A 17,750-nucleotide genomic window follows, 5' to 3' on the forward strand; every position below is an offset into this window, starting at 1 on the left:
ACTGCCATTTGCAGCAATACAGGATCAAGTTTAAAATACAGGTTCCATTTCCTTCTAAAAAGCACCCAGCGCCCATGACAGAAACCTTGTCATAACCTTTTGTAAACGCCTTGCCAAATACAGATAATGCGAACATCTTGCACAGCGACGTGTCGGTGCCTGGGTATCGATACAAGGTCTCGCTCAAGTGAAAATGTGACCGCATTCGCAGCAGACGTAAAACAGTTTCTGACCTTGTTAGTATCGAGGTGATTGGCATGTTGACCATGAACAACGTACCATGCCGGTTTCAGCGCTTCGCTGCTGAGACTGGAAGAAGACAGCTTCGGTGTGCTGGCAACTAGGGCAGGTCTTTGTAGATCGCGGGAGCTGCAGCGCGCAAAAGAAAAATAAAGTCAGCCAGCAGTCTTTAAGCGATGACAAGCGGGTTCCAAAGAAAACGCGAGCCACCCAGTGCTCCAACTGCTGTTTCCAACTCTTAAACTTTGTCATGTCACGGTCGGTATGTTTTACCGCCGGTGTATAATACCAAAGCCCGAGCATGTGCCAGCCAGCCCAAAAGTAATAATGTTCGTGCCAATAATGTCGTCATATTCATAGTCGTCGTGATGCGGGTGTACAGTTCGTGTTGAAAGAGAAAACTCATGAGTCGGACATCATGGAGATCTCGTCAAGAAACTCTTCGCTCACGTCGGAGAAGAAGTCATCAGACTCTGTCTTGGCGTCATCAGAGTCCTCGTCCATCATCTCCTCATCGTAGGCGGTGAAAGGGTCCTCCCATGGCAAGGTGAACTGGCACATGCCCGTGATGGGCTGACTGATCTTGTTCAAAGAGGCAACCATATGGCAATCGGGCTTGCCGCAAGAGGTGCAGTAAATGACTCCACCACAACCGTGGCAGAGAACAGGTGGAAGGTCACTAACCGTCGGATCGGAGCCAACATCCTGGGTGACACCGGCGGTCTCGCCAGCCGAGGTGTTGAGGTTGTTGCGGAAGACGCAGGTAGACTTGGCGTCCTCGGTGTACTGGCAGGTTCGGCAGGTAAACTGGAGCTTGTGAGCATCCTGATCCTCCTTAGGGTACAGCATGTTGGAGCATTCAGAGCAGAATCGGAAAGTAATCTGCTCGAGCTTCTTGTCACTGTCGGTGGCCTCGTAAGAGGTGGTGGATTGGGGAGTCGCCATTGTGTCGGTCGCGTTGTTGTGTAGTGGTTCGAGTATGAACGGAATGTTTTTTTACTTATTGTAAATGCAAAGAGCAAATGCAAAAGTTGAAATGCTTTGTATCTTCAAGCCGTGATTAAAGACGAGTCGGGAGCAGAGGTCGAAATGTTGATGTAAGAGGAAGAAGAAGGGGAGAGTTGATGGAAGGTAGCGTGCTAATAAAATAGTCTAGGAGGGGAGGCTTTGATTTCCTTGTCCCACTTTTCCTTTCGGGTACTGAATTTGAGTTGACTGCCTGGTTTTTTGGCTTTTGTGTGGTTGGGCTGAGTTTGAGTTGGGATAAAACAACCAATATATTGTAAGGAAATAATTGTCAAGGTTTATGAAGATTGTTTTAGAGTTGAATAATATCTAGTACAGAAGAATAATTCGAGTCTAAATTATAGAACAAGAGGAGACAGAACAAAGCTACAAGGTTGGGCGGCTAGGTGATCGGGTTTTGTAAGGGGATGGGTAGCGAATGACTCTTGAACAAAACCAAGGCACAAACGTTGATTCCAGGCATACAAGTCAGTTCCATAGTTTCATCCCTCCGTGGCCTCGTGTGGGCGGTCACACGTGGGCGGGCAGACAAAAATCTGATTTCTTTTGCAGCGCCTTGCTATGGCTGACTCCCATTCCCTCTATCTCACGGTCTGAAATGCAGGTGGCAAGGCAAAAACACTGGGGACTTTCCTTTCTGACAGGGTTTAATTGTGGTGACTCACGGCTTGAACGAGTCGATAATTCTTGATTAGGTATGAAGCGGTGATGCCTTGGGAGCATTTCATCTAGAGGCAGCCAGAAGATATTCGACAAGGCGTGAATATACACCGTGTTAACTTTCTCATTGGTTAACTTTGTAACTAAATATTCCCGATGCTTACCAGGTCTAGGTTTGTACGTTAAAAACACAAGGCTGGACAAACAGGGGCTGTTCACATCATCACTTGTGCGTTAATCAGGCACAATGTAACATCTGTCACGATAGGGACTGTATGCACACAAGAGACACGCATCAAAATACTACTTGGTGATTGATCAGTCAACGTAAAGGCGGATGCAGGAACACGCTTTCCTGCCACATCAAACGATGTAGGCGCGGGACAAATGATCACTAAAGGGCACATGAAGGTCTCGAAGAGGTCCACGAGACCATCGCGATCGCACCAAGACAGTATTTGAGACACGACCAACAGAAAAGGCCTCAGGCGTGTCCACGTGTATGAGTACGTACCCATTATAGTATGCTTCGTAGTGAGGATAAACAAGCACCAAGGTCCAAGTTAATCACGACTAACAATACTCAAAGCCAACTTAGACCATCAGATCTCAGTAACCTTTGACGGAAATATTGAAGCCTTGAGCCTCAACTTTATACGTCACTAGAGCGGTGTTTAACCAGCTAAATTACAGCCCACTTCCATGTTTCTCAGTAATCCACTTACACAATAGTACATCTCAGTCCTGTTTTGTCTCAGCATTGAGTGAGCTTATACTTACGGTGTGAGTCGAGACTCGAGTTAAAGTGTTTAATGCAAGTAATTATTTGCGCCACGCACTTTAATTCGACAATCATTTTATAAGTCTAATTAATCAGTGTTAAACTTTAAAAATCGTGTAAAATCATCAAGTAGGTCTAATTAAATTCATCTGTGCTGTTTTGACGGGAATACGATCCGATCGATGCTTTAGTCCAACGCTTACGATGAGAGCTGATGAAGGTGTAAGTCAACCCTATAGCATAGCATCAAGCAAGCCATTTCTGTCACAAAATCCAATGAACCAAATCATTGGAAAAAACCTCTCAAAGCAATTTCAAGCCTTTCACCGCTCTAGTCTTTATGATCCAAGCTCTCATCGCATTTACTTACAACCTGCTTCCATTTCCACGCACAGATAGAATCCCATAAAACTAGAGCCTTTTTTCTTGGGCACTACCTATTGGCTGGCTACTGGGTAGCAGAAACAATGGCCTCCTAAGACTTAGAGTATAAAAATAAGTAGTCTAAGAACTATACCCTAAGAAGCATAAAGTGTCTCATTATTTTCGTCTCTTATGCTTCCAGCGGTCAATTTTTCTGATACCCTGAGGGCTGGCAATTAAAATCAGGGCCGCACCACGTAGCTTTTTAACTTCTGGACAAGGTTCAGGGCTAGAAGGAGAGTGACAGGCCTGCATATCATTCCGGATTGACTGGATGTCAACGTACAGCATGTATGTACACGTCCCTACTGCATATCGGGTAGGGCAAGGGGATTTGATGGGCTGGGGATATTGATTTAATGCTTTCCATTGAGGCATAAGACCTACAACCTGACGGCAAGAGATTGCCTTCAAGTTGAGGTGGACACTCTATGGTAGACACACGTTCACAAACCCAGCTTGAGACTCTGTGTTTTTAGTTCCCGGTCCTGGGTAGCAGAAAAAATGGCGTCCTAAGTCTTAGGGAATAAAAATAAGTAGTCTAAGAACTATAGCACAAGGGGCATAAAGTGACCTACTAATTTCGTCTCTTATGCTTCCAGCGGTCAATTTTTCTAATACCCTGAGGCCCGGAAGTAAAGGAAAAAGAAACTTCGACTCCTAATATTAGTGCTACGAGTCTGGTGACAACGAAACCCCTTGTTTGCGCATCCACTACAATCAGCCCCATGACCCCCAAATTGAAAAGATGTCTCTCTATTGGGTCAAATCTATTAACCAAGTTGGATTTTATCCCTCGTCAAGATGAAAAGGCGTCTTGGTTCAAGGGGAGTATCACTGCAGGGTAGTTCTTTGAACCTATCAGTGAATAGACTAGACATGGACACCCCGCGTCAAACCCCGCGCGCTGGTTGCCATGTAGCGTTGCTAAGGTGAGAGGGGGGCTATGGTCCATGGAACTACTGGAACAATGACGTGCCGTTCATCCCGCAGAAACAGCAATGGATAACCCATAACCAGCTCCATCAGCTCCAGCTTACTTTACCAACATACCTACTTTTTCTTTCACTCAAGACGACAATTCGACCATACATACCACATCTACGACGTTGTACTCAGCTCCCTTCAAACTCTTCTAATACCCACTAACAAGTCAACACCGACATAATGGTAAGCAACACCAAGCTCCCTACGACTCCTCATTCGTTCAATTCCATTGACTTCCATGGATGGCCTCAACTTTCCCCATACAACTTACTAACATCTGCGCAGGCTGACACCGGTCTTCCTCCTGGCTGGGAGGTCCGACACTCCAACTCCAAGAACCTCCCCTACTACTTCAACTCGGCCGAGAAGCTGTCGCGATGGGAACCCCCCTCCGGCACCGACACCGAGAAGCTCAAGCACTACATGGCCACAAACCATAGCGCTGGTTCGCGTCCTGGTGCAGTTCCTGGTGTCCCCGAGGGCAAGATTCGCGCTGCCCATCTTCTCGTCAAGCATCGCGACAGCCGACGACCCAGCAGCTGGAGAGAGGTATGTAGCATGCTACCTACCCCAATGGTCCTTCAACAGCTGACTAATTCAATCGCAACAGGCCGAGATTACTCGCTCCAAGGAGGAGGCTTTCGAGATCATCAAGGAGCACGAGCAAAAGATCAAGTCTGGAAGTGTCAGCCTTGGCGAACTTGCTCTCACCGAGTCCGACTGCTCTTCAGCTCGCAAGCGTGGAGATTTGGGATACTTTGGCAGGGGAGATATGCAGAAGGAGTTTGAAGATGCTTCTTTTGGTCTTTCTCCAGGCAACATGAGCGAGATTGTCGAGACGGCCAGTGGTCTGCACTTGATTGAGCGGTAAGTCTTTTCTCAAAATGAATCCAGACCTTGTTACTGACTTGTTTCACAGTTTGGAATAATTGGAAAAAAATATATAAATTATCAAACGTTGTAAATTGACAAAGCAGAGCGCATCGTTATCGTCCCTCTCCCGCAGACTTCAGCACTTTTAAACCCGTGACGCATATTATGAACTTCAGTGAGGTTGTGTATTATCAAGTCTTGTCTTTTTACATTACTCTGCCTAGATCTAAATTTTTACAGTACCCCATCCACAACTGGCTTGCTCTTTTTCGCCCTTCTATCCGTCTTTCTAAGCAAGTATATAACTCTAAACAAACAGGCATATTCAACGTGCGTCAAACGTCTATCCTGGATCTATCGCCGTCTTTTCTTATTTTCTGGCCAAGTCCAAAACGGCTCCCTTGAAGGGTTCTACCGTTGTGAAAACCACCGTCATGACACCGGATACCGTCATTGCGAGAGCAGCGTATGGAGCAGCGCGACTTTTTGTTTCGTACAGATATGAGACACCCATTGCTGCGCCATTGATACCGACGGCGATGCCGGCGGAAATGGTGAAGGGGTCGTCGCCGCTTGCTAGATCTTGCTGAGCTGTCTTTAGCAGGGGTTTGAGGCTTAAGCGTGAACTTCTGCCGTCTGACTCAGAGATGCTATTTTCGGATCTGAGGTTTTCTCGTTTGACGCCCAACTTGTCCAGTACGAAGGGGTAACAAAGTTGACCCAAGATCCCGTTGCTCACCACGAGGGCGGCGTTAACACCGAGGTTTCCGCCCAATGCTGCCATTGCTGGCTTGGCGAGTGCCAATGTTGTGCTTCGTGCGGCGAATGATAGCGCTTCAGACGGCTCTAAACCGATCAAGCTTCCTGAGAGAACAGAAACAAAGACATTGCCGGCTGCAGCGGCTGTCGCAATCAACACTGTCAACAGTCCGGCCAAGCTGAATAGCTGCCGCTGACACTCGTACAATTTGAAACCCCATATCAGGATACCACACTCAAGAATCGAAAGCGCAGCATCACCAGCACCAAACCACGGAGTGCGGTCATCCGAAAGAGGTGTTCCTGTGGCCACCGAAGTCCAGAGGACGTAAAGTGGAGTGCCGCTGCTGAAATCCTCCAGCACCTTGGACAGACTTTGGAAGCCATATGCTCCAGCCTTGGCCCGGGTGTATGCCGTCATCAAAAGAGTCGTGAACAGAACAGGATTCATAAGCGTGACGATCGCGTTCTTGAAGTTGGGCATGTCGGCGCCTATCTTGGCGGTTCTGACTTCTCGTTGGAGGCGTAGGGTGAGTGCCCATATGAACCACAATACACACCCATCGAGAATGCGGTCTTCGTTGGCAGCGGCGGCTATTGGTGCGCCGACGATGAAGATGCCCATGAATGAGGCCAATAGTGGGAAGTTGGATGTCCAGAGGTGCCACACTCGGGAAGCATCGATGGGATCTTTGAGGGCGATGGATGATCGTTGACTGGCTGCTGTGGAAGGGGCAGTCTCTCGGTCGGGTGCTGGTTGGTTTGTCTTTTCGCGACGACCCAAGATGGGCTGGGGTACTTGATCAAGAGTCGAGTCGGAGAGCCAGCTGTTTTCGATCCTGGGCGGGACTTCTGTGTGAGCCTGAGGGAGGCAGAAGTCGTCTGAGACTTGGTTCCATCTTGCTGCAAAGGTCATGACGAGAAGCGACAGAGCAAATACCATGACCCACGAAGCAAGATTCGTCACAACTAGGGAAGGGAGTCAGTATATTGTCCAGCATTTTCCCGCATCAGTACGCACCAAAGTTGCCAATGATGCAGGCAATGTCACGGCCACCGAGAATATCGCTCTGGTTGAGCATTACCAGAGGGATAGGAAATCCCAAACCCAAATGGACGTTGATGAAGTCCACCTGCAATGACGGTCAGTTCTATTCGACAGATGCAATCAGGGTCTTTACCTTTGACTTTATGTGCCTTTGGTAGACATCATCAACACCACTGAAGCACAAGTAGGCGAAAGCCATACAGCAAAAGGTCAAAATCATACCAAAAATGGAAGAAAAGAACTCGAGATGTATGGGCGCCAGCGCCCTACTCAAGCCCCAAATGATGAGCTCACTCATGAGATAAATCACAACGACCCAGCCAAACTCAAGCACATTGCCGGCGAGGAAGTTGAATCGCTTCTTCCAAATGTTTGATAGCGACATGTCTCGGATGGATTGAAACAGTGTTTGGGTCAAATGGACCTCTGGCCTCGAGGTGTCGGCTTCATTTGAGGGACTGAGACAGCGGAGGATTTTAGAAACGTTGTTTCTAAAGGTGGACATGGTGTTACTTGGTGATAATACACAGCCCAGAAGGAGGAGGATGAGGTGGTTGGACGTTTAGATACACCCTTTCGCAACCAAATTTGCGGAAGGGTGAAGGATAATTAAAAAGGATCTGAGAGGACTCGAAAAAGGTCATAGGAGTAGAAAAGGGAAAGGAAAGGTTTGGCAGTGGCAGGGACCGTTGTGGATAGCTTCGGGCAGAGGTTTGGCACTGGCAGTACTTCATTACAGTGAATGGTACCATATTCCGGGTACCCAAACATTCGATTTCAGGTTTATTTTACAGCCGTTTGAACTAGTATGTCCATCAATGTGGGCATATCTCCTTTTGGAACAAGATAATGTAGGAACCCGAAGAGAATCCCACGAATCTAGACTAAATGGGGGGACAGGATGTACTAATCAGTTTGTTGTTTGCTCGGGAAGAACGGGATCGGGCCTTTGAAAGGGAGAATCTATCCGTGTCGAGACTTTGTAGATGTCTGTTTGAAGGAAGGATATTTGTTTTACTTTTTAATGGTACGAGGTGGGTTTGTTTGACATGGGGACGTCATACGGGATTTGTGAAGTTGAGACACGACTTAATTCCCCGTGGGGTTTGATGTACAGAAAAGGGCTGTAGACTCGTGTTACAGAGATATGATATGTGATATGAGTGTTGTATGACCGTTTGCAGGAGTTGTGATGGTGACGTCCCCTGGTCACGACATGGGCTTGTCAAACGATGAGAGGTGTATGAGACATGAAGTAAATCTGTTTGTTAGGCGTGTCTTTTCTCTTATTTGAGAGGACATTATCCTGTCAGAATGACAGAGTAAAGTGAATATTTATTTATATAGGTAAACATCATTATCTCCATCAATGGATCCTCTGTACAACACAGCTGCACATTTATCCCCTGCATTGACTGATGCAAGAAAGAATGCACAACTGTTACGATCTATTCTAGTCATCGTCAAGTCAATAGTCCCAAAATACAAGATCCTTACCAATGCAAGATGTGCTGTAGATGTTACATGTTGTGTTGTGTTATGTTTGTGCTGTAACCCCACTGAAAATGATCGTCCTTCAGGCTGTGCTATCCCCTGAAAAAGAAAATACAGGGGTAGTCTAGGTTTGACCGCCCAATGTCTCGGATCTTCAGCCGACGTCGTCAATTTGTTTTGTTTCAACAATTGAAACTGAGGTTATCTCCAACGTCAACTTGAAGAGATACAAGCTTCGCGACACGACACACTGCAGCTTTTTCACCGAATAATTGACGACACTCAGATTATTCATTATTTTCTTTCTTCGGATACCCGTTGTATTTTCTACTCATGTCGAGATCGACATTGGAGATACATCTTTGAGGCTCTTTAGTACACCGTGTCACTGAGTTCATCGCATGTTTATTTACTGCAAAATTCACTCATGATCAAGTCAAATTGGTTTTGGTTGACATCACTCTCAATTGTACCGCCCCCCATCAACAGAAATCTACAAACCGAGACGTTGGCTGTACAACATTAAACCCTTCATCAACGTTACCTGAGAAAACGCCACTTCGCTATTCCACAGGCTCAAAATGGATCTCGGCCCCAGGGATCGCGCAGAAGCTCTGCTGCTCAAGGCTGCCCGCGCGCACGGCATCCCCGCCACAAAGGACGACATCCGCAGCGCCCTATCCGACACCACCTTTGTCGAGTGGGCGAATCTGCATCTAGCGACAGATAATCTCCTCACGGGTGATGAGTTGGCACTGTGAGTCGTGACCCTATTCTTGTGTACTCTTGTCTCTGACTTCATCTAGGTATACTGCTCTTGACAAGAGCGGACAGGTCGATCGGCTCGCTGACCTGCATGACTTGGGAGAAGTTCAGGCGGTGAACGAAGATGACATTCGTGCAGCCATAGAAGAGTTGAATCGGTCTACAGAGACTATCACTAAGCAGACAGAGACGTTGCGTCAGCAGCAAGACGCTCTTGCGCGCTTGGTGAAGAAACGTGATGAGGCGGAGCATGAGCGCAGGGATCTGGAAGAGGAGCGTCTTGACAAGACAAAACATGCTTTGAAGAAGCTGGTTTTTGAGGTAACACAGGCCCCCTCTCTTTCTTCGTCATCGTGTTGATCCCGTTTTAGGTCGATGGTGAGGCGCAGAGTCTCGAGTATCGTGTTGCGGATTTGGAGCAGATTGCCAAGACCTCTCGTTCTAATGTGAAAAGAACCGTTGATACTGTTTTACAATCTGATGATAAGCTCTTGTTGAGCCTTCAGAAACTTGGCTGGGAACTTGATCAGCAGGACCCTGAGGAGGAAAAGAGGATCGAGAAGCTACGGGAAACTTGTATGAGGTATGTTCAACCCCGTACCTTTTGTTAACTGTACTAACTCTTGCAGATTGATCAAGACAACTGTCGAGACCCTTCGTACAAGACTAGACAGAATCTATCTCGAAGCCATCCTAGAAGCAGAGCGCTCAGGAGATGTTAAGTCTGCTACTCAAGACGACGTCAAAGCCCTCGAGGAAGAGCTCGAGTCACTTTACTCTGAGATTCTACCTGTTGCACAAATGTCGGCTGAGCAACAGCATTTGGAACCAGCTCTCAAATCAACAGATGCTCAAAGCGGACAAAGTCTGCGCCGCTCAGCTGTGGCAGTGACATATGTATGTCCCTCCATCATAACCGCAATGCCCATGGCAGCACTAACGTTGTACAGGTCAATGAATGTCTGGATCATCTAGTAGACAAGATAACACTCCTCACAGAGAGAGTAGAAATCCTCAAGTCCCACAATGCAGCAGCATCCTCCATCATCGCCACCGCCAAAGCCGAATCATCCGCCTCTCTCTCCCCAGAGAAGAAAAAGTCTCTTCGAGCAGCTATGCCAGCATCGCCTATTCGGAACCCATCACCCATCCGCATGCGCGCCAGCACAGTCGGCAACCGTCGCGACGCAACTAGCAGAAACAGACGTCGCTCCTCCGGAATCCTCGACGAACCCGCCATAGAAGCTCTCATGCGTGATCTCTCTTTGTCATTACCCGACACAGAGGATGCGTCCATCCAAGACCAGGTATCTGCTCTGAGCAAGGCTTTTAAAGATCGCTCGGATAAGACGGCGGATGTGATGCGTGGTGCACAAGAGAGCTTTGAGACGAGTGTTACGTCAAGACTTGATGATGCGAGGTTGGCGATTCAGCTGTTGCGTGATAACATATTGGCGGAGAGTCCGTTTGGGCCGGTCAAAATGCTTGATCCTGAGTTTGAGGAGTCGGTTGTTGCGTTGGAGAAGGATGTGGAGGGTTTGAAGGTGAAGGTGGATGGGATTGTTGATAAGAAGGCTTTGGCTAAGAGTGTTAAGAAGGATGAGTTTGTGCATCGGTGGGCTTAATTTATGGGTGCTGTTTCGAAGGAGTTGTTATGTGTAAAGCACTGAGGAGAGGCTTTGCCATCTCGCTAAAAGGTCTACTCAATCTTAACTCGGGCATCTTCAAGTAGATGAATAACATATACCAAGCATGATCATCAAAGGTGATTCTTATAGTAATATTAAACTATACATGCAACCAAGCATGATCAATAAACATAGGCTGCGAAAATATACTATCCAAAGAATACTGCTCCAACCCTTCATACAAATCCCCCGCACCCACAAGAGTATCAGCCATATTAATCTGCCGCTGTTCCGTCCTCCTCTCGCCAACAGGATGAACAAAAGTCGTCTGCACACTCACAGTCGTCTTGGACGCATCAGCCTGATTACCCACCACTTCTCCCGTCGTCGGCTGTGGAGCTACAGCGTCCATGATATCAGAGTCAATAAGCTGCCAGATCTTTGAAGGCTGGAAACTTATCATGTTGTTATCATGGGCTTGGCTGGACATGCTTTGTAACTGATGTAAAAGTTCTCGCTGCTACTTGTTAGTCTTGGAAATTGGAGGGGGTGGTTGATGGACCTTTTGAATACTCCTTGGAGAAGGATCTGGCATACTTTCTAGAAAATCGATGCATTTTCTGTAGTTTTCCTTTGATGTTTCTGAAACCTTTGTGTCACGAGCATATTGGAATAACCACGGAATTGTAGCTGTCGCAGCTACCAAGTCCCCGATTAATGGATCGTAAACCATTAGTCCTCGATCCATGCACGTTTGAACCAGCCTCGTAACCCACGCTGAATGAAACATGGCTTGATCAACCGTCTGCTGAAGAAACAGTCGAGGTTGCGATGGTCGATTCGCTCGTCGCAAAGTAACAAGGTGAATAAACGGATGATTCAACAACGCCTGCGTCGCATGCGCCGTTATCTGGAACAATAACCACGGCGCCCAATATTCCCTATGTCTCTCAAACTCTTCTGGCGTTCTTTCTGAAAAGCCCACATTACGAACAAAATGTATATGTCCAAGTCTTGACTCAAGATCATAAAGCGTATTGGTTAATTGGTAAAAGTTGGAGTTTGTATCAGCAGGATTATCCGCCTTTCCTATACGCAGAGCATGAAGATACGATATCACATCTCCGCAGAAAGATACAGCGCGTACAGCATGGGAAGTGATTCCGGGATCTGTTCTTAGATCATCCCGGATGGTGACCAAGTCTGGTGCGTACTCTTCATCGCCTATGTATGCTGGTGGTGAGGGCTCGCGGGCACTGCGAGGATATTCTGGTTTGGAGTGTGTTTGGGATAGAAGTGTGAAACGAGGTGTGAAGCCTTTTTCTAGGATAAAGACACTCCAGTAGCAGCGTAGACTGGCGTCGCTGGGGGAGTCGGAGTAACATGCTCCGCGGACGAGTTCAAGTCTTCCGACTGCTCCTATCGTCATTAACGCGAGGGCCGGTCTTCCTTCTGTGGGTTGATGATTAGTTTCGTGCTGGTAAAGTGAGGGTTGTAGTACCGAGTATATCGCCCAGCGCGAGTAAACACAACGCTTGTGAGATTTCCAACTGAGCTGTTCCTCGCATGGCGAGTTCCAATACTGTATCTCGCGCAGCTCTCGCATGAGAATGGATAAGGTCCGCTTCCTTAGCGCTGCTCGCATCATACGGAAGATTCGAGAGTGCAAGCGCGAGAAAGATCCATTGTAAAAACATGGGAAATCTCTCGATGCGTTCTCTTAGACCTTGAGGATCGAAGAGAGGTAATGGCTGGAAGTACAGCCGTCTTCGGTATTCTTGTACTGCATTGTCAATTGAAGCTGACGATGGGCTTACTTCTGGTAGAGAAGACCTGATGATGATTAGAGGGTACAGTAGTCAGGATGAGGAGAGGTACCAAGATGATGAGGGTTCGTCGTGGATGTTTATCCTGTTTATGCGTCTTGAGGTTCTTTCTATCGTGGAATTTGTCCTGTTTCTCTGTCTTGGTAATGAGTCGGGTGTCAAGGCTGAGCCAGTACTTGACGAGGCGGCATGCGGTCTGTTGATGTCAGTCAGTCAGTTACAGGTAGAATCGCTGTTTCTTACCCAAGAAGCTCATTTATCCCATCGGCGTCCTCTCGGAAATTGACAACTCGATCTCTGGGTCTTTGTCAGTACAGCTTACAAGAGGCATTAGCTGTCTCACGCTCTAGATGTCCTCCTCTTTCTCTTAACAGTCTCTCTATTCCTCGGCAAATAGACACAATCCTGCTTCAAACGCTCACAGAAAGAACATATAGGTCTTTCGCCAGTACATTTCGTCTTTTTGCGTCTGCGTCGATGAAGTCAGTATCCTACTTCGTCAGATTTGAGATCCATGCCATTGGTACTCACCGGCAGCTCTCACAAGCACGTCGCACGGATGATTCGGAATGAGATGACATGACCACTTCGACGGTGGGTTTTAGAATGACAGGGTATACATGTACATTGGTTAGTCGATACTGGGGAAAGGCGTGTAAGTTGTTTGGTGAGGATTGGGGGAGATGGAATTGACTCCGTGCCCACCAAGGACAAGTATCCCGACACGTGACCTTGGAGTTGGAGATGGAATTGGGGTCATTGAAGTTCTCATACAGGGAAGAATTGGTAAGATAAATTTCTTTTCTTTTTTTCAGTCGTATCTGAGCATTTAGTATGAGTGTTTCTTGGATAATATGTTTATTAGTGACTCTAACGTTTAGTAGGGAACTATCGTGGTAATTCTCCGTACCCTCTCTGTTGAGATACCGTGAAACACGATTGGTCAATGGCTCTTAACACGGAGTTTTACACTACTTTTCCGTTGTCTCCTTGACATATCGTCTACTATAAATCCAGATCTTTCCTTTACTCATGTCCTCTTTCATATTTCACTCTTATTATACACTCACTTATAGTACTGTTCCTACCATATCTTCAAAATGACCTCCAGAAAGCCAGCAGCCAAGAACGAGCCCATCGTCATTGTTGGAGCTGGTGTTTTTGGCCTCTCAACCGCCCTCGAACTCAAGAACAGAGGCTATCAAAATGTCACAGTCCTAGATCGCTATCTCCCACCCGTTATAGACGGAAGCAGCGTTGACATCTCCCGTGTTATTCGCGTGGAATACGCTGATCCCTTCTATGGCAAAATGGCTCGCGAAGCCCTCGACGGTTGGACGGGTCAATACTCTGACCACTTCCACCAGTCAGGCTTTGTGATGCTCACGGACAAAGCAGGAAACTCTTTTGCCGAGCAGAGCAAGAGTGCTAACAAGTCTTTGGGAGATACATTGGAGGAGTATGAGGATGCACACGATATTCGCAAGCCGTTCCCTGCGGTTCAGGCTAAGCTTGATGGTCTGAAGGCGTATTATAACAAGACTGGTGGTTGGGCTGATGCTGAGTCGAGTATACGCCAGTTGGCTATGGAGTGCAGTCTTGCTGGTGTTTCCTTCGTCACAGGTGCAAGAGGACGTGTTTTGTCGTTGCGGTACAGTGGACGTAAAGTCACTGGCGTCAACGTCGCTGAAGGAGAACCCATCACAGCTGCACAAGTTATCTTGGCGACAGGAGCGTGGTCAAACAGACTAGTTCCAATCAGCCATGCTTCGTCTGGCTCAGGTCAACCAGTTGGCTTCATTCGTCTGACTCCCCAAGAAGCAAAGAAACTCGCAGACATGCCCGTCATCATCAATCTCAGCACAGGAGTTTTTGTCTTCCCTCCTACACCAAAGACACACATTCTCAAGATCGCACGCCACGGCTATGGATGGGCGACAGAGTTCGACGCCGAAGATCCTCTAGGCCAATCCCGAAAAGTCTCAACCCCCAAGAGAGATGAGAACAACGCCACTGCTAATTATCTCCCCGAGGATGCCGAAAAAGCTCTCCGTGAGGGTTTGCAACAGCTTGTACCAGAGATTGGTAACCATGAGTGGCTGAGACAACGTCTTTGCTGGTACTCTGATACGCCTGAGGGCGACTTTATCGTGGATCATCACCCTGCTCGGGAAGGAATCTTCATGGCTACTGGTGGTGCCGGACAGTGAGTTTACCTTGATCATGACAGGAAGAAATGTACTGACAGATTATGCAGCGGGTTCAAGTTTCTTCCTGTGCTGGGACGATATATTGCCGATTGCTACGAGAATAAAGCTCCTGAAGAGCTTCGACATAAGTGGAGGCTTAGAGCACCGACTGGGAAGGACATGGTGAAGCAGGGTGATGGTAGCCGAAGTGGTCCCCCATTGCGCAAGTTGACAAGACTTGAACAAGCCAAGTTATAGAGGTAGTATTGATGCTACTGAAGTAGATATATAAATAGAGTAGAACAATCTTTTGCTAGCATGGACTCATCACTTAGCAACTACTTGGGTCTGAGGCTGTACATGTCACGTCTACGTTTACGAATGGCCCCTACGGTGGTGCTTTTGTGCTGTATTATATGGGATATGGACATATGTGTGACATGGAGTATCCCATCGCTTTGGTGACTTGACTTTGAGTCTGTCGACCATCCTGCTGACATCTTAGCCAAGAGGAGCACATGTGAAAGCATTCTTGACAGTTCCGCGATCGTACTGATCAATCTGCAAATGATGTTAGTCTTTGCTTTGAAGATGTGTGATGATTCACTTACAATATCGACAACCGCCGAGTAAGTTCCTGCAACCAAAAAGACAAGACCCATAATGAAGATGATGAGGTTGACAATAGCCGGGAAGATATTCTCACGGCTGTACCATTTGCCCTTCTTGAGTAGCATGAACCACATAACAGCAGGCCAGTACAGCGTGAATCCAGAGTTGAGAAGACTGGAAGTGATGGCGATCAAATCGCTAAAGAAAGGAATAGCTTCCGCAATGATGAAACCGATCCAGGTAAAGACGCTGATGATCAACAACCAAGAGATCCATCCCTTGGGAGTGTTGATGTACCTGGCGATGGAGTTTTCGTGGATTCGGCCATGGATATAACGCCCAGCAACAGTTGTGTTGATAGAGCCGCTGATGAAAATGACGGGCAAGGCGACGCCAAAAGCAACCTTTGCGACTGTATGACCTGCAGACAAAAGAGCTGGAGACTTGACATCTACACCAACGAAGGAGTAAATGAGAGCGCCAGTGAGGGTGTAAATGACGATTTCTAAACCGCCGAGCGTCCAGATGGACTTCATGTAGTCGGTAGGCGTATGCATCTCGTCCATAAAGCTAAACTGCGAGATGGAAAAGCTGTAGGCGAAGAAGATGTTGCAGAGCGCAATAAAGGCCTGCGCAAAAGTGACATCCTCTCTGGGCCAGGCAGACCAATTGACTGGTTCAGACGATTCATTCGACTTGATACCTGTAGCGATGATGGTGATGCCGATAGCTGCAATGATGGATGCAAAGTCGATATAGCCCAGAATAGCAACCTCGGCAAAACTAGGAGGTACCGCGAGAAGAATAAGGATAATGGCAGAGATGACACCCCAGATAAGACTGCACATGTCACTCTCAGTCAGAGTCGAAAAGGCGATGGTTCCTGTCAAGCAGTGCGAAGCTGTGAGGAGGAGGAGCTGGAAGGTGACCATGGCGCCAAAGATTTCGGCTCCCCAACGACCAAACATGAGACCTCCTGCAGCAGGGTAGTGCTCGACATGAGGGTACTTGACCTTGACCTGGCCGACGATGTACGAGGTGTAAATGGCGATGAGACCGATACCGACGGAACAGATAACGCCGGCTACCATGCCGAGGGTAGCAAAGGCGCCGGGAATAGAGAGCGAGCCGAGGGCGACGGCCTGGACGATGAGGACGATGGTGAGGCGCTTCCAGCCGAGACGGTTGAACTTTGCCTTTCCATCGAGAATCTTGCGCTTCTCGAACTCGGTGACTTCGCCGATCATTTTCTCGCTAGTAGAGTCATCGTCTTCACGAGCGATAGGATCTGAAAGAATATTGTTGTCTTGAGGATCTTGTCCTTGAGTATCCTTTGTCTTTGTCTTGTTCTTGTTGGCGGCAGCTTCGACCGAGGTAGTAGTTGTGGGGATCATTTTGTATTTTGGCGTGTTGTGATCAGTCTATCATTGTCACACAGACAGTTTCAATTCCAAGTCGGACTCTGATGATTGTCTGGTAGAGTTGAGTTGAGTGGGTGAAGGAGATGAAAAGTCAAGGCGGGAACCATGCAATCTTTGTAGGGCAAACAACATGATGGAGTGACTCCCCCCTTTAGACCGACGTCGGACATTGTCACAGCAGATTTGATCCTCGTCTTAGAAAGCTGGGAAGAGGCGAAGGAAAAAGTTTGTCAGTCCATGTCATGTCACGATCCATGAATGGAGTACAAAGTGGATATTCGCATCGTCTTTCTAGAAGCAAAGCTTCTTTATCAAGTTTCTGGTTGGTTAGTTTAGTGATGCTCCACTAACAAGCGAATCAGCTAACGTCAGTAGCTGAGAACTATTTTTGCAAGACTTGTAAGACTTTTCTTGGCTGTCAACTATACTGTCTATCATGAATGCTCATTCTTGATAGAGGCTACAATCACTCATTTATTAATATTTTATTTAAATTAAAATAAATAGAACAGAACAAAGAAATACTATTCTCCATGTTGGAGAAGCCAAATAAACATCCTGGAGAACAAAATAGACCGATGGCACTTGGTGGATTCTCTTACTCAAAAATCGGTCCATTTTACCTAATAATTCCCATAAAACTTCAAAGCGGAAAGCGGAGGCCCCGACTCTGTTCTCGCCCCTTGAATGAAATGCTAATCCTTTGGATCTTTTGAGACGCGGAGTCGATCGTTTAATGCTGGGGAACAGATATTTCAGGTTCAGGGTCTAAACTTTATATGGTCAATAAACGAGAGAGATGCATCGTTGCATGCGGGTGTTAGTTCATGACGGTTATAAACGGAACCGTTTTTGGAGTATACAAGTCAAGACATAGGTAGCTGGTCAGTTACGGAACTAATTGCTCTTTAGTCGTTTGAGCATCTTTTTCAGCTCATATTTGGCGCCGAGGTTGGCTGAGAGACTTGAGACATGCCATGTGCGATACCTCAACTTAGCCATCGAGTTGAAGGAAGAA

General features: G+C 47.2%; 7 protein-coding genes across 7 annotated transcripts; 3 read left to right on the forward strand and 4 right to left on the reverse strand.

Annotated features, from left to right (window-relative positions):
* Positions 1-183: 183 nt before the first annotated feature.
* On the reverse strand, positions 184-1,185 carry FSST1_002572 (DNA-directed RNA polymerase II core subunit RPB9; the record flags this gene model as incomplete). Its single annotated transcript, XM_083228575.1, has 3 exons — positions 184-228; positions 280-340; positions 656-1,185. The coding sequence occupies 3 exons, from the start codon at positions 1,183-1,185 to the stop codon at positions 184-186; spliced, it is 636 nt and encodes a 211-aa protein (XP_083092754.1).
* A 3,112-nt stretch (positions 1,186-4,297) lies between these two features.
* Positions 4,298-5,046, forward strand: FSST1_002573 (peptidylprolyl isomerase ssp-1; the record flags this gene model as incomplete). The annotated part of the gene is made up of 3 exons (XM_083228576.1): positions 4,298-4,666; positions 4,728-4,984; positions 5,037-5,046. 3 exons carry the CDS (start codon positions 4,298-4,300, stop codon positions 5,044-5,046), a joined length of 636 nt encoding a protein of 211 aa, XP_083092755.1.
* A 314-nt stretch (positions 5,047-5,360) lies between these two features.
* Positions 5,361-7,302, reverse strand: FSST1_002574 (uncharacterized protein; the record flags this gene model as incomplete). Its single annotated transcript, XM_083228577.1, has 3 exons — positions 5,361-6,718; positions 6,771-6,882; positions 6,931-7,302. The coding sequence occupies 3 exons, from the start codon at positions 7,300-7,302 to the stop codon at positions 5,361-5,363; spliced, it is 1,842 nt and encodes a 613-aa protein (XP_083092756.1).
* A 1,570-nt stretch (positions 7,303-8,872) lies between these two features.
* FSST1_002575 (uncharacterized protein) lies at positions 8,873-10,681 on the forward strand (the record flags this gene model as incomplete). The annotated part of the gene is made up of 5 exons (XM_083228578.1): positions 8,873-9,048; positions 9,098-9,377; positions 9,428-9,639; positions 9,686-9,953; positions 10,007-10,681. The coding sequence occupies 5 exons, from the start codon at positions 8,873-8,875 to the stop codon at positions 10,679-10,681; spliced, it is 1,611 nt and encodes a 536-aa protein (XP_083092757.1).
* Positions 10,682-10,844: 163 nt separating this feature from the next.
* FSST1_002576 (uncharacterized protein) lies at positions 10,845-13,091 on the reverse strand (the record flags this gene model as incomplete). Its single annotated transcript, XM_083228579.1, has 7 exons — positions 10,845-11,201; positions 11,247-12,136; positions 12,186-12,517; positions 12,563-12,706; positions 12,754-12,807; positions 12,854-12,979; positions 13,042-13,091. The coding sequence occupies 7 exons, from the start codon at positions 13,089-13,091 to the stop codon at positions 10,845-10,847; spliced, it is 1,953 nt and encodes a 650-aa protein (XP_083092758.1).
* Positions 13,092-13,610: 519 nt separating this feature from the next.
* FSST1_002577 (FAD dependent oxidoreductase) lies at positions 13,611-14,957 on the forward strand (the record flags this gene model as incomplete). Its single annotated transcript, XM_083228580.1, has 2 exons — positions 13,611-14,716; positions 14,768-14,957. The coding sequence occupies 2 exons, from the start codon at positions 13,611-13,613 to the stop codon at positions 14,955-14,957; spliced, it is 1,296 nt and encodes a 431-aa protein (XP_083092759.1).
* Positions 14,958-15,200: 243 nt separating this feature from the next.
* FSST1_002578 (transmembrane amino acid transporter protein-domain-containing protein) lies at positions 15,201-16,705 on the reverse strand (the record flags this gene model as incomplete). The annotated part of the gene is made up of 2 exons (XM_083228581.1): positions 15,201-15,260; positions 15,311-16,705. 2 exons carry the CDS (start codon positions 16,703-16,705, stop codon positions 15,201-15,203), a joined length of 1,455 nt encoding a protein of 484 aa, XP_083092760.1.
* Between the last annotated feature and the right edge of the window lie 1,045 nt (positions 16,706-17,750).

This window comes from Fusarium sambucinum, chromosome IV, assembly GCF_050947815.1.
Source record: "Fusarium sambucinum isolate potato_lamoka chromosome IV, whole genome shotgun sequence".
NCBI classification, from domain to species: domain Eukaryota; kingdom Fungi; phylum Ascomycota; class Sordariomycetes; order Hypocreales; family Nectriaceae; genus Fusarium; species Fusarium sambucinum.